Consider the following 16,362-nt stretch of genomic DNA (forward strand, 5'->3'; position numbering starts at 1 on the left):
ATGTTTCTTGAGCTCGGCGGTTACCGGGGCTGCTGTGTATTTACTGTTCAGGCCGCCGTCTCAGGTTAAAGGGCAGATTAGAGCGCCCCAGTCTTCCGTAATTACCATTACCCACCGTGGCCCGGCAGCTCCCAGCAAGCGATCCCGACTGCAACCTGCAATCATGAATTATCGCCCGGCGCCGCGCTGCTCTAATCCCCCCGCGGTCGCGGGCGGCGGCGCTCCGTTCTCAAGTGGATGACACTCATTTTCTCAGATGGTGAAATTGTATGTAATTTGAAGGCAATTGTTCGCACCCCCCCCCCCCCCCCCCCTCTCTCTCTCTCTCTCGAGTTGCTCTCGTTGTGTCAGCCAATGTGTGACTCAGGATTAGCTGGCAACAGAAATACCGGAGATTTACGTTATTCCTGAATAACTAAGCGTGATCCATTTTTCCCTTTTCTTTTCTAGATCATGAAACACGTCAAGCCCGGGAAGAAGGAGTATGAAATGGAGAGGTGAGTAATTACATGCGTTCATGTCATATCTGATGAGACATCTCGCCGCGTGGGTTCCTCAGTCTGCTCCACCACTAGACCAGCGGCCTTGAACCAGCCCACTCAAATCTGTTTCTCGCTCAGTGTGGAGTTTTTCCCCGGATCTCACGGGGTGGGCTGAAGATGGGTCTCAAAGTCAACAACAACACACGGTGCACACAGTGAAATTTGTCCTCTGCATTTAACCATCACCCTGAGTGAGCAGTGGGCAGCCGTGACAGGCGCCCAGGGAGCAGTGTGTGGGGACGGTGCTTTGCTCAGCGGCACCTCAGTGGATCGGGATTCGAACCGGCAACCTTCCAATTACAGGGCCGCTTCCTTAACCGCTAGGCCACCGCTGGTCCTCCTGTGAGATCCTCACGGAGACTCCAGAACACGATTTCTTCTCGCCTCTCGTCACGCTGGACGAGGTGAACCGGAGGAACCTGAGTGGCTGCGGGGCGGAGCTCGGGCTGGGGTGATGTGAGCTGGTTAAGGGACGGGGACACGTGGTCCAGCGGCTGCAGGTGGAGCGAGTGGGGTCGGCGTGGCGGGACTCTGGGCCGGAGGGGAGGTCAGGTCAGTGGATCTGATGTTTACTGGCTGTGAGGAATCCTGTGTGACAGTCACACTGCCTGGGAGTCACTTGGACTGACACATACATGCGGGGACACACACACACACGCGTCCTAAATATGTCACATACAGACAATTTTCAGAAACATAAAAAATAACGACTTACTGACTGGAAGGAAAGAGGAAGTCAATCATGCCTTTAGGCTCCTCCCCTTTTAAAAACATCTTCTGGGCATCAGGAAAAATTCCACCCCAGTTAAAAGGTCTGGGTGGGGCAGCCGCTTCCTGTTTTATTAGCTGCTTCTGGTTATTTGTGTAAATCTAGAAGACGATATGTAGTGAACATGACCCACATGCCACGTCCCTGGAAATACGGCCGTTAGATTTGCATGCCGTCTGTTTTGTAGTCTGCCGCAGCCACATCTGAAGGAGCCGGCTGCATAATCTGATGCGTGGCAGAACTGCACAGAACATCGCGGCGCATTTAAATAAAGAATCAGCAGCGTCGACCATTTTCCACAATCTTTTTACATGGACATTATCGTCCTGCAGCTTGCCGTGTGATGTGTGTGATCTTTCAGACGTTCTGATGGGGGAATTTGTTGGATCATGGGGGTTATAAGCTCATATTTCTGTATCAGGGTCTTTTCAGTCTTCCTGGTTATTAACGGAATATCAGTTTAGTGCATTTACACCAGACATGCAGCCAGCGCACCTTTTCACATCCGGTTTTTATAAAAATGCTCCCCTCTTGGCCACAGTGAGCTGCCGCACGAACACTTCATACTCAGATCATCGCTAATTACCCAGGAATGTGGAAAATCGCCCTCGGCCACGACTTTGGCCAGGTAATGGAAGGAATAAAAAGCAGGATCATAGAATGGATGGAGGTCCGTGGCTGGATGTGCGTAGTTTGGTGAAGCATGCTGCGGTCGGGCTCTGGGATTTCGGGGGCGGGAGGGGAGCACGTGCAGTGATGCATGCTGGCATGAAGAGCAGGAGGGCAGTGGAGTGCTGGGAATTCTCCGGAAGAGCTCGGTTGGTGGTGTTTGTTGGGTGTAGTTCACTGGTCGCCTTATTAGAAATGCCCGTGCCGCAGAGATGTTACCACAGAGCCAATACGGACAAGATATTTCAGGTTTGATGTACACGTGCAACATGCAGTGAAATGCGCCTGGGGAGCAGCGTGTGGGGACGGTGCTTTTATCAACCTCAGTGGCATTTTTTTTATTCAACCTTTCATGTCAGGTGACCTCTAACATTTGAAATATTTGATATTTCTGCATTTGTAAATTCCAAGTTGTGAATATACTTTCACTCAAATGGTTAATTATGTCTGCATGTTCAAATCGTATTTCATTTATTTGGTATTTCTTTTTATAGTGAAATGAACACTTAAAAATGATCAAATATGAACAATAAATAATTAACGTGGAGCTGGTGGACGGATCACATGCTGTACGGGCGTTACTTGGCCTGGTTATAAATCCTCATGAAGACGTTCCTGTCAATTAGCGTGTGCCGCTGAAAGCAGCAGAATTCCGTGGCGTTTTCCTCCTGGATCCTGTCGCCGTCACTCTAAATGCAAAATGAGATCTGATGGCGCCGGCTGGCTCAGCGCTTTTTTTTTTTTTTTGTTTTCCCGCCATGAAAAAACGGATCGCTGCCTTCGCCGCCACCTTTTGCTTTGTCTCTTGGCCGTGTTTCTTTGAAAGGGACTTTCGTCTTCCCTCGGCTGATGGATTGCATCAAACCAACTTGCACTTAATATGCTGGCGGGCGGAGCAGATGGCGTGCACTTTTTTAAAAATGGCTGCTGTTCGTTAAGTAATACAATATGCCGGCTTTCAGGAGCCGGTGCCAGAATCGAGTGGCAAGTCGCGGTGGTGGAATTTTTCTACGTGGTGTTTTATTGTATTTTTTTTTAAAAGAAGCACCTGCTGGCTGCACGTCCCCCGTGGCTGTACGTATCAGGAGCCGCCGTATTTAACGCCATTACCGCCGGCTCTTTTACTAAATGACGGCGTCACAAAACACAGCCTGGAGACGAGCAAGGCCCAAAGCGCGTCGAGGGCAATAGTCCCTGTGATGGACGTCCGAGGGGAGACCCCGTGCCTGCAGCTGGTCCAGGGGGCAGGAGAGAAATAATAAGTGGAGGTGAGGAAGTTCGGCATCAGCGAAAATACAAGTTTTTAAATGAGGAAAGCGCACACGTTGCACTCGGAGGGCCGCCTCCAGATGGCTTTGGTGCCAAAAACATCAGCTCCCATGGCGACGCCTTCATCAAATTATTCCAGAACACCTACAAAGGTGTGTGTGACAGCTCTGTCCAAGCTCTATATATAAAACAGCCGTGTTTACATATCTGCCTGCGAAACATCCAATCGCAGCGAGAGAGCATCATTTGATGAACATCCGGTTTTTCTTATCTTTCTTTCAGATGTGACTGAACTGTATTTTCGCACAGATTTGGGATTTTTAATAATGTTCGAATGAATCTGATATAGAGGCCGTGGGGATAATAAGGCTCTTAATCCAGTCTGATCGGCGGAGAAGATCATGTTTGTTTAGTTATTACTTGTTAGGCTTAAAAAGTTATTTGTCCCGCCGAGGGATTAAACCGTCTTCAGCGGCATCACGTGAAAACACGGACCCCTGAGTCTGGTCCACTGCGTGCTCTGAAGCAGCGTTGGCCTACCCAGCATGCACTTGGATCCGTTTCAAGCGGGCGTGACCGGAGGATTGGTCCCTGCGGGAGCAATTAGGCTCCACAAAAAGGCTGGCGGTGCGGACGGAGCTGTGAAATGTCAGGCCCGGCCTTCTACTCCTCCCCGGCTAAATGCTTGTTACCCCCAGTCGGCGGCGGAGTCTGTCGGTGGTGGTCTGCGTCCGGTTTTACGGACGAGGCTCGCGCCAGACATCGCCCGTCTTTTCTGGTTACCATTATTCTAACAAGCAGAGTCTAAAATAAACTCTCGCCCAGTGGTCTGTGAAGTGAAAATACAAAAAAATTGTGGCAAAAATAAGAAACAATAAATACATTTAATAAATAACAAAATGTATGACTAAATATCTTGATGTGACATGAAATGCAACTGCTGGTCATGTGACTAAAATGAGACGTTAATCGCATTATAAATTTCTCATAAATTTCTCATGGAAGAAATCAGATCATCTTCGTGTCTGGAATGGATGTTGAGTCTATAAGGTAACAGTAATAAAAAAAATGTTTTTGTCGGTTCTACTATAGAAGAGTGGGTGGTCGTAGCAAGAGCAAGACCCTTAACCCTAAAGACATTGCTCCGGGGGGGACTGCACCGTGTGCTGTGCTGCATTGTTTCACAATGGCAATCACTTTCACATTTCACGTGTCTCATCTGGCCATGCCCTGTTAGCATTTTTGAAGTTAGCATGCTAGTATTAGCATAGTGACATGCAAATTTTTCAACAGGCTTCAAATGTCACCAAATTTCACGTGACTCATTGCGGCCACACCCCATTATAATTTTTTTCTACATTATCATGCTAACATTTCAACACGCTCCAAACGACACTAAAATTTTTGTGACTCCTCATGTCCATGACCTGTTAGCATTTTTTAAGTTAGCATGCTAGTATTAGCATACTGACATGCAAATTTTTCAACATGCTTCAAATGTCACCAAATTTCATGTGACTCGTTGCGGCCACACCCCATTATAATTTTTTTCTACATTATCATGCTAACATTTCAACACGCTCCAAACGACACTAAAATTTTTGTGACTCCTCATGTCCATGACCTGTTAGCATTTTTTAAGTTAGCATGCTAGTATTAGCATACTGACATGCAAATTTTTCAACATGCTTCAAATGTCACCAAATTTCATGTGACTCGTTGCGGCCACACCCCATTATAATTTTTTTCTACATTATCATGCTAACATTTCAACACGCTCCAAACGACACTAAAATTTTTGTGACTCCTCATGTCCATGACCTGTTAGCATTTTTTAAGTTAGCATGCTAGTATTAGCATACTGACATGCAAATTTTTCAACATGCTTCAAATGTCACCAAATTTCATGTGACTCGTTGCGGCCACACCCCATTATAATTTTTTTCTACATTATCATGCTAACATTTCAACACGCTCCAAACGACACTAAAATTTTTGTGACTCCTCATGTCCATGACCTGTTAGCATTTTTTAAGTTAGCATGCTAGTATTAGCATACTGACATGCAAATTTTTCAACATGCTTCAAATGTCACCAAATTTCATGTGACTCGTTGCGGCCACACCCCATTATAATTTTTTTCTACATTATCATGCTAACATTTCAACACGCTCCAAACGACACTAAAATTTTTGTGACTCCTCATATCCATGTCCTGTTAGCATTTTTGACTCCACTCTTCCACCTTCTTACTCTTTTTTCCTTTACTTTTCCACTTTCCCAATCATCCTCTCGTCTTCTAACTTTTCACTGCTTGTTTACTCTTCTCTTTTCTAGTTAAACTAACTACTGAACGACCCAAAGGGACACCAGCACATTAAGGCAGTTTCCCGGGTACAGATTACAGGTTATGAAGCATGTAAATGGGAATGTTGTATTTTATTCTCCAACATGGATTTGTAGTAGAATTGCACTAGACTTGTTTGAGTGGCAGGTGCTAATTTTGTCCCCTGCTAATGAGGAATTAATAGTAACAAAACATCCCAGTGGGGGAAACATCTGTCTCCGAGCTTTCCCCCCTTCTTTTCATTCACCTGTCCCGCTGTTTCATTTTAGATCCCCTCTACTTCTTAATTGAGGGTGTCACATGACACGCGGTGGCGTGCAGATCTGCGGCGGCGCTCGTGTCGTTATTGTCCCCGCATTTCTCCTGTTGTCTGCTCGCTTCGGCAGGTGTGATGAGGGATCTGTAAACACTGCGCCGAACACGAGACGCGCGGTGACAGGACTTCGCTTGCATTAGGCAGGGACTACGGCAGTTGTTATGGTTACACGTTATAAATAGTGCAGAGCGCAGGTGACAGGGGAGCTGCGAGAACGGGATGAAAGTGTGCTGAAATTCATCCCACAATGCACTGCTCCAGCCTGGCAAAAATTCGGCATATAAATTAGTGCTGGCATTTATTTCGAGTCGAGCTCAAGTCATTCACCCCTGGCGATTTAAAGATCATTAACTTCGACAGTAATTACTGTCTTGAGTTGGGTGATATGATATATATGTATTTTTTGTTCCCACTTTCATTTACATTTACGGCATATTAAGAGTGAAAAATCAAGATAAATATTACTTCAATTCATTTGGTGTCATTCAAATTCAAATATTATTTGTCACATACACAGTCATACACGGTATGATATGCAGTCAAATGCTTTTTGCGACTGCTACAGACCACAGTATTGCAAATGTTGCAAGTATGCAATGAAAACCAATATGAAAATACTGCAAACATAACCAAATATTACACTTTTACGTCTTTAACATAAAATATGTGTAACGGGTAGGGTGAAGGTGTGCAAATGAGTGAAAGACAATGTATAAGATGAAAAAAATGAGCAGAGATTGTACAAAGATAAAAAATTTTTTTTTAAAAAGCGCAAAGTAATTTTGTGCAAAGAGTCCAGAGTGATTGAAAATGAAAGTGCTGGAGTGTATTGGAGTTCTATGTACTGTTGTTGTTGAATTGCCTGCGGGAAGAAGCTCCTCCTCATTCTCTCCGTGTTGGACCTCAGGGAGCGGAAGCGCTTCCCTGATCGCAGCAGAGAGAACAGTCCATTTTTGGGGTGGCTGAGGTCCTTCACTATCTTCCTGGACCTGGTCCAGCACCGTTTGCTGTGGATGGATTGAAGGTCCAGGAGCTTGGTACAGATGATGCATTGGGCTGATGGAACCACCCTCTGCAGGGCTCATCTGTCCTTCATTTCTCATATTTTGTGTGTTTTGTGGTAACCAGGGTGGTAGACAGGGTGTTCGTAGCCTAGTGGGTAAGTGCGTAACACACTCGCCTATGAACCAGAAGACCGAGGTTCGAACGGCACTTACTACCATCGTGTCCCAGAGCAAGACACTTAACCCTGAGTGTCCCCGGGGGGGGGGACTGTCCCTGTAACTACTGACTATAAGTTGCTGTGGATAAGGGCGTCTGGTAAACGCTGGAAATGTCAGAGTAAATGTTTTGTGATGACATTTTCTGATGGTTCTGAAGTTATTTCGACCACAGTCACGTCCTGATGAAATGAGCGCTAAATAAAAAACAGTTTCAGGAAAACTCCCAAACTAAAAGGGTTGAATTACCTTGTGTGTGTGTGTGTGTGTTTCATTTGTGTCTCTTGACGGAAAGCAAAGCGCCGGCGTTGTTGCTGGTGCGATGTAAATTCCACCGCCCTCTCCCTGGTCCCTGGCCTCGCCGGGCCCCGCCTCCCCTCGGCGTCTGGCATCTGTGTCACGCGCATTGTTCCCGGGCGCGGCGCCTCGCACCGAGGGGATCCTGATAGCGGCTGTAATTAGAAGCGGCTCGAGGATTTAATGAAGAGGCGCGCTCTTGATGGCAGCCGCGCTGGAGCCGCCGCCAGCGGCTGCGACTTCAAAGCCGCCGATGCGGCCCGCGCCGCGAAGGGCCGGGGGACGCCGTGTGCAGATAACACGTCGTGGCTCCTCTTTTCATTCCTGCCATGGCAGGGCACTTAAAATCGAGCCGCTGCACCCGAGTTGTGAAGGTGGAGATGAGACCCCCCTCCGCCAGGGCAGAACTCCTCTGGAGCACGATGTGGTGGAGGTGCCATTAAAGAGCTGTGCAAATCGGGCATGTTCCATGCGACTCGACGCCAGGAACATGCAGCGTGGCTCCCGTCCACTCACTTTCATGTGCTCCTCACATGGTTTTGGAGATAAGATCATTTTTGCTTGAAGTTGACTTTCTTCTCAAATCGCAGCAAGTTTTGCTGTGATTTACGACAAGATGAGGCTTCTAGATGAGGCCTAGATTCAGTTTAGAGGAGGAGGACCTCTCTGAAAAGAAGATCAAGACTGATGATGTCTGGAAACCCATTCCACCGTCTAGACAGGCATCGGCTTTTTTTTTTATATTCTTCCTCTTAGAACCTCAATTGCATTTGAACTTTAGAAGAATTTGGAACGTTTAGGAGAAGCGTAGTGTGTCAAGAAGCGGTGGAGCTCCTCCAGCTCCAGATGAATGCAGTTTAGCGCTGGGTGGAGGATGTTCTCAGCCCACGTGTGGCGTGACTGCTCCCCACCCCCACGCTCATCAGGCACCAGCACCATCTCCAACCACCGTCTCTACTCTGGAGATAAGACTCATTTTCTCTTCTCCAGTCACTCCAGGATGCCCCCGAATCACATCGAGCGCTTTTATAATTAGTTTCATTATGTAAGTTTCATAATAAGATCTTGCACGGATGCTCTTCACTTTTTATATAATGGCATGAGGCCAGGAGGAACCACGCAAGAACCAGATCAGAGGAGGCAACCTCATGTCTGATAAGTGTTCTGTTGATTCCCAGAACTGATATGCTTCTGGTGTGTCCCTTTCGCGCCTCTTTTCCTCTTGTTTGTCTGATCTTGCCCTGGAAGGACGAGCTTGAAATCATTTTCTGGTGGAGAATGGCGGGGTGGAGAATGGTGCCTTTCCTCTGGCGTCTAATCAGAGGACACTGGAGGAGCCGGCGTCCGTTCAGCGACACTTTGAAGCTCCTAATTCTGTGAAACGAAGTCGTGGCTTTCGTCCAGAGCGTATCTTTCCCTCTCAAATGTTTCATGCTCTTCTGGAGTTTTTGAAGCACTTTATCTCTTAACAGAGGAGAACGAAGAATGTGGCGCCTGTAACACGAGCCAGACCCGGAATTCAATTCCACTCAGGCCAGAGCGGGTTCTTCTCACCGTTCTTCATGGGATTTAACGGCACGTCCCATGACCTACGTCAGGCCTGGGAATCAGCCGCCCACCACGTCCGCCGGGAGAGGAACATGCCTCCAGGTGAAGACCACAGATAAAAGGAATGGCTGAAGTGCTCCATGGTGCCACCAGAATCCCGTCTCCAGGCCTGGATGGCTGCAGCTGTGTTCTATACGTTCCTGTTGGGGAGAAGAAGGCACCTGATTGGAATGGATGATGGTGCGGCTTTTAATCCTCATTACTGTGCAGGCCGACCCAGTTCACTGCTCTCTCCCATAATGATTATTAATGGACCTACAGCATCCCTCTGTGTGGCCATGTCAGACACCACTTAGCATATGGAACTTTAATAAAGGAAAAAACCACAGTTACTGACTCCAGATCTGTAACCTCAGCTCAACAACTTTCAGATTGGTGACTGGTCTTCTGAGCATGATGCATGGCCACCGTCTGGGTCTTGCCAACAATCAATATAAGAATGTTTAGTTCAGTTATTGAAAATGAATGGATGACTGAGGGCCTGGATTTTGCCGTAATAATGTATTTATATCTTAAAACAAGAAGTGACGACTACCTGGTCGTTTGAGAGAAGGAACATTTTGTTGGTGTGTAATTATTTCTGACAACCATGAACTTTGTTTTTTTATGAAAGTGTTTGAGCCTGTAGGCAGGATTGACAGCTCTCACACCCTCTACTTCCTCATTCTGGAGGATTCGTGGCACTCTCATCTCCTCCCTTTCTCCATCGTTTTCTTACACTTTTAATGTCCCTTGTACACAATGCTTTAATTCCAGTGAACGTGACCACGCCCACTACCAACACCAACATGCAGGTTATCAGGCGCTTTAATTCAAGCGAACGTGACCACGCCCACTACCAACACCGACATGCAGGTTATCAGGCGCTTTAATTCCAGAGAACATGACCACGCCCACTACCAACACCAACATGCAGGTTATCAGGCGCTTTAATTCTAGTGTTCTGATGGGGGAACATGTTAGTGAGAACGACCCACATGCATGATATGGAACAAGGAAAAACCGACTGCAAATTAATTATCTTGTGATTTTTTTACTCCATTTTTAAAAACTTGCATGTAGAATGGGGGTAAAAAACAGTTTCAGGAAAACTCCCAAACTAAAAGGGTTGAATTACCTGTGTGTGTGTTTCATTTGTGTCTCTTGATGGAAAGCAAAGCACCAGCGTTTGTGCTGCTGCTGCTGTGATGTAAATTCCAGTGTTCCAATGGGGGAACCGGTGAATGTTAGTGAGAACGACCCACATGCAACGACTGATATGGAACATCCTATCTTGGTGTGAAGATGTTTTTGACATCACACCCCGTCCTGCTCAGTTTGTGTATCTGTATCTCTCTCTCTCTCCCCATATCTCCATATACATACATATATTTATGTATATGTATATGTGTGTGTGTGTGTGTGTGTGTGTGTGTGTGTGTGTGTGTGTGTGTGTGTGTGTGTGTGTGTATATATATATATATATATATATATATATATAGTCATCTTCTCACCACAGGCTTTTTTACTACTCCCTTCAGACCTGTGTTATCAGCTCTTAACCCACCGTCCCATTGGACTTTGACTGCATTAAGACGTCTTGTAAAATGGGGCTAATTATCAGTGAGCAGAAGGTGTGTGGAGTGCAGATAAAGGCCCCGGACCCCTAATTGGAGCAGCTCGCCTTTTTTATTTCTTTTTTTTAAGAGAAGAAAAGCGGCAGAACAGAAGGAGGACGGCGTGAGAAACGGAGAGAGATTTTTAATGGCCGGTGACGTCGTGCCAGCCGTGGCTGGGGGGGGTTTCGACTGGAGCCGTCATCCCCTGGCCGTGGTGCTGAAGCCTCTGGACGCGTGTGGGAGGGAGCTGCTCTCCGAAAGGATAAACTTCCCTCCCAGCCAAATTCCGAGACGATGAGGGGAGCCTTTCTGGCGTTGGAGATGCACAATGTTTGCAGCTTTGCTCACAGTTTAATTAATTCACCGTAATTAATACAAAGTGGAAGGAAATCTCTTTATGCCACGAGTGTGTAAACAGAATGATTTTTTTTTTTTTTCCCCTTTCACCCCCATTTATTTTCTTCTTTACTCGGAAATTTCAAAGCTGCAGGTCAGGAGGTGCTTTTGCATGTGATGAAGCCTCCCAATGCTTTGATATTGCAATTATAAGTGGCCCTTTGCTCAGAAACAGTTGCATAATTATCAAAACCATTTACCGGCTAAAACACTGTGGATTTACCACAAAAAAAAAAAATCCCCCCTCCCCCATCTCATCTAAACCAGGGGGAATAAACGAGCATGAATCCAGATGAAATATGAGTTCCATAAAGCAAATCCTCCTCATAACAAACAGCTGTCCTGGGTTACGGGCATGACTGTTGCTTACCGCGCGGTTAAGATGATCAGGCGGGGCTGGGGCAGGATTTAATCCTCATCTCTTTTCGTTCCATCTGTCCGGTTTGCATCATTTTTTATTTTTTTTTAATCTTTTAATCACATCTCGGGGCTTAATAGGGTATTAGAAAGAGGACCAGGCAGGTCGTCCCCTCTGCAGCTCGATGAAGTTGTAGCCCCAACAGAATTGGATTATTGGTGCTGGTCTGTGGATCGTTTGCTTTGTCTGGGGAAGGTCAGAGTCCCCCGTCTGCCATGGCTCGCACCTCTGAACTCGGAACCTTGTCCAGGAAAGACACAGACCAACACGATTTTAAGGTTGTGTTTGTATCACAGTTCTCTTTTTTTTTTTTTATGATCACCGATGCACAATATCATAACAATCATGCAGGATTATGCATATCTCAACTCTGGGGCAGTGGTGGCCTAGTGGTTAAGGAAGCGGCCCCGTAATCAGAACTTAGCCGGTTCGAATCCCGATCCACCAGTGTACCACTCAGGTCCCCTTGATGAAGGTCCCGTCCCCACACACTGCTCCCCAGGCGCCTGTCATGGTGCCCACTGCTCACTCAGGGTGATGGTTAAACACAGAGGACACATTTCACTGTGTGCACCATGTTCTGTGCTGCTGTTTATCACAATGACAATCACTTTTATTGCCCACCTTTTTTTCTGGCTTGGTGTCATTCAAAAAATATCTTTTTTTGTATTTTGGTGGCCTTCATTTTTAAAGCTGACATCAGCACAGTTGAGACTCTCCATACGGTCCTTCAATAAAGGACCGTATGGTCCACTAATAATATTCAGGTGGTGGACGGCGGCACCTTGATTATGAAGAAGTTGCTGAGCGATGGCGATCCTGCCCACTTCATCTCGCCTGGGTCCATTGCGGCCGGGCCGGGGCGGGCACAGATGCCAGCGCAGGCTGGGGACATTAATCAGAGGCGGCCTGGCGCCAGTTACCCGCAGCTCGTGCGCCCCCCGGAGGACGCAAGGTTATTTGCGCGGCTCTGAAGGTCCTCCTGCCTTTTGCAAGCATGTTTATCTTGTCTTGTTCTCGCGGCGCGGCGGCCCGGCTCAGCAGCTCGGTTAGCGCGTGGCTCTCGGAGGGGCGTCGAGGAGACGGAGAAACGTCCCCAGGGTCCTCTGTGACAAATCGGTCTCCTTGCCTGGCACGTGCGGCATGTGGCGCCGGGGCTCCCTTGTGAGTGCCAGTCTCTGGTTGAAAGTTTTGGGAAAAAAAAAAAAAAAAAGTGAAGTGATTGTCACATGTGATACACAGCACACAGTGAAATTTGTCCTCTGCATTTATCCCATCACCCTGAGTGAGCAGTGGGCACCATGACAGACGCCCGGGGAGCAGTGTGTGGGGACGGTGCTTTGCTCAGTGGCACCTTGGCGGATCGGGATTCGAACCGGCAACCTTCTGAATACAGGGCCACTTCCTTAACCGCTAGGCCACCACTGCCCCAGGGTAGGGTAGCATGCTGCGAGCTCGGGGAAACCAAGGCAACCGCGGGCGCGTGCGTGAACATAATTGATGCGACGCCAGTAAACCATGTGACAGGTGAACTGGACGGTAATTGTAATATGCCGCAGACGCCCTTGTTCCCCCAGACAGGCCACCGTGTCCCCCGAAGATGTATTCTTCTGGAGGCATCAGCATGCGGCGCCGCGCTAAATCGCTCTCTGCTGTCAGAGCAAAGTGGCATCATTCATTACAGCGGCGGAGCGAGAGCTTCTGATGTCCTAATTATTTCTTGTTTGCTTTAAAAATCTTTAATCATGCAGACTGCGTCTGGAACAGACCTCCCCGCGCCACCGTCTTATCTGCCGAAGCGCCGCGGCAGGGAGATAATGGGGAGGATTTATAAATATATCTCTGGTGAGGACCATCGATTGCATTGTGCTCCGGCTCCGGTGAGCCCGGCATCATCTGCATGAATGGAATCGGCCAATTAGAACACGGCGACCTTTTGACGCGCGCAACTCCAACGTGAACTTTAAGTCTAGTGGTTGAGTGAGGTCTGTTTGACATGGAGTAAAAGGTCTTGGATTAATTGCGCTCCAGTTAAAGATCGATTCCGAGACAGTGGACGCACTTTTCTGTAGCCGGAATGATCAGGCAGCCAGAGGAGCCGCTTACAGCATTGAGGGGTGTTATATATTGTTAAAAATATATATACAATATCATTATATATAAATATCATCAATATGCTTAAAATAGCTGATGTTCAATTTCAGACAGTTCATTATTGGTTTGGGGTCTGACTAGTTCCTCATCACGACGTATGATGCCAGTATGATGATAATATCATGAAAAAGTACGGCTGGGTGATATGGCCAAAAGAAATTCCCATCTTGACCAATGTGGCAGATCGTATAAAATGGCCGTGAGGTAAACACGAAATAGAAATGATCAAATAAAACTGTAAAATTCAATAAACGGCAATGGACAGTGTTGGTTTGTGCGGTTTGATCTGACGGCCTGTTGGTAATAGACGAGTCAGCCACGACATGTTACCATAATGGTCGACATTCCCATGAAGTATTCATATTTAGTAAAATATGACTAATTATTCTTTTGATCTGTGAGGTTGTTCACCTGATTGGCTTGTTTATTGTTTATTTATTTCTCATTAATTAATGAACTTTTGAGTGCAGTTGGTTAACATGTTTTCTGCTCAAAAAATTCAAGGAAAGTCTTAAACAGCACAGTGTAACTCCAAGACAATCCCGCTGTCTGTGAAATTAAACTGTCCGCTTAGGAAGCAACACATTGACAATCAATTTTACATGCTGTTGAGCAAATGGAATAGACAACAGGTGGAAATTACAGACGTCCCCAATAAAGGGCGTGGTCCTGCAGGTGGTGACCTCACACCACTTCTCACTTCCTGTGCTTTCTGGCTGGTGTTTTGGTCGCTCTTGAACGCTGGCGGTGCTTTAATTCTAGTGGTAGGATGAGACGGAGTCTACAACCCACACAAGTGGCTCAGGTAGCGCAGCTCATCCAGGACGGAACATCAGTGCGAGCTGGGGCAAGAAGGTTTGTTGTGTCTGTCAGCGTAGTGTCCAGAGCATGGAGACGCTACCAGGAGACAGGCCAGTACATCAGGAGACGTGGAGGAGGCTGTAGGAGGGCAACAACCCAGCAGCAGGACCGCTACCTCCACCTTTGTGCAAGATGGAACAGGAGGAGCACTGCCAGAGACCTGCAAAATGACCTCCAGCAGGCCACAAATGTGCATGTGTCTGCTCAAACGGTCAAATAGACACTGAGGGTGCGGTTAGCGTTAGCCTTGGGTTCCTCCTAATGCAAGACTATGCTAGACATCATGTGGCGGGACTGTCATCAGTTTCTGCAAGACCTGAATCCAACTGCACTCGTCTGGGACATCATGTCTCCCTCCATCCACCAACACCACGTTGCACCACAGACTGTCCAGGTCTGGGAGGTCCAGGTCCGGGCCGCCACCTCATCGCGAGCACGCCCAGGCGTTGTAGGGAGGTCATACAGGCACGTGGAGGCCACACACACTACTGAGCCTCATTTTGACTTATTTTAAGAACATTATAGAAAAGTTGGACCAGCCTGTAGGAAAATGTAGTTTTTTGTATAATATTGTTGTCCAAAGAAAAGTTTGACTTCTGACAAATTGTGATTGAACCTTGGAAGTTGGATGGTATCTGTTGTAACACCTACTGGCCTTGCCTCATCTGGCTTTGTGGTAAACGGCCACTCCGGAGAATCCATTTCCTGTTCTGTGCCGCTTTAATTAAACCTTCATCTCGGTGGCTGCGGAGTGTAAATAAGTCGGTGCGGACGCCTCGCGGACTCGCTAATCGACTACGCCGCGCTCTTCAGTCGTGGCAAAAGCAGGACCGTTTCTCCATGGTGATTCATACGTGCTTCATACGAACCTGAATTGGAACAGATCTGATGAGACGTGTTATTGACGACCTTTCTGTGCCCTGTGTATACATTAATAAAATTTCATAACCATCTCTTTAGTAAAGTCTGGTCACAATTTGGTTTCTTATCACGAATCATGATGATGATGAACAGGCCCTAATTAGGCACTTTGATTCCTCGAAGAGATATTGATCAGTGCATTATGTTTCTGTTTCAATAAGTCGAAATAAATTACTTTCCTAATGCAAGGGTGTTTATGCAGTGGTTATAATATTATTATTATTATATGCTTACGGCATTACCAGCCAAAGACCGTCTGATCTCGGAAGCTAAGCAGGGTTGGGTCTGGTTAGCACTTGGATGGGAGACTGCCTGGTGCTGTAAGCTTTAACTATGGAACAGCGGTGGCCTGGCGGTTAAGGAAGCGGCCCCGTAATCAGAAGGTTGCTGGTTCGAATCCCGATCTGCCAAGGTGCCACTGAGGTGCCACAGAGCAAAGCACCGTCCCCACACACTGCTCCCCGGGCGCCTGTCATGGTGCCCACTGCTCACCAAGGGTGATGGTTAAAAGCAGAGGACACATTTCACCGTGACACTGTGTGCTAGGCTGCTGTGTATCACAATGACAATCATTTCACTTTCACATTTATTTCAGCTTTTTGCAGGTGTAATGCTATTTTCAGGGTATAAGAGCCTGCTGCACCAGCAGAAGCAAATGTCTTGTCTGGATGAGACTGTGCCGAGTCCCTCCAACAGGTTTAAATTCGGGTCCCCGAGGTCTGAGGTGACGCTGATTCTCTGCCTCTTTGTTGCAGCCTGTTCCAGCACTACTGCTACTCTCGCGGGGGCATGCGGCACACATCCTACACCTGCATCTGTGGAAGGTTGGTCTCTCTCTCTCTCTCTGCAGAATCATGCCGTCGTTTTATTCTGTTTCGGATGTGTTGCTGCAGTGTGTGTTTGATGCTGATTATTGGCTGGTTCAAGTGCACCACTTCATTGTAAACTTGGTCACATCCTCCATCTGTCCCCTGCCC

At 47.2% G+C, this 16,362-nt stretch overlaps 1 protein-coding gene across 1 annotated transcript in view; it reads left to right on the forward strand.

The window, feature by feature from the left end:
• LOC114783722 (xaa-Pro dipeptidase-like) overlaps nt 1–16,362 on the forward strand; it is a 35,864-nt gene that overhangs the window by 17,468 nt on the left and 2,034 nt on the right. The window contains exons 9-10 of the mRNA XM_028969238.1: nt 451–497; nt 16,141–16,209. Of these exons, the coding sequence (XP_028825071.1) occupies nt 451–497; nt 16,141–16,209 (116 nt within the window). The remainder of the gene's footprint in view (nt 1–450; nt 498–16,140; nt 16,210–16,362) is intronic.

Source organism: Denticeps clupeoides, unplaced genomic scaffold, assembly GCF_900700375.1.
Source record: "Denticeps clupeoides unplaced genomic scaffold, fDenClu1.1, whole genome shotgun sequence".
Classification (NCBI taxonomy): domain Eukaryota; kingdom Metazoa; phylum Chordata; class Actinopteri; order Clupeiformes; family Denticipitidae; genus Denticeps; species Denticeps clupeoides.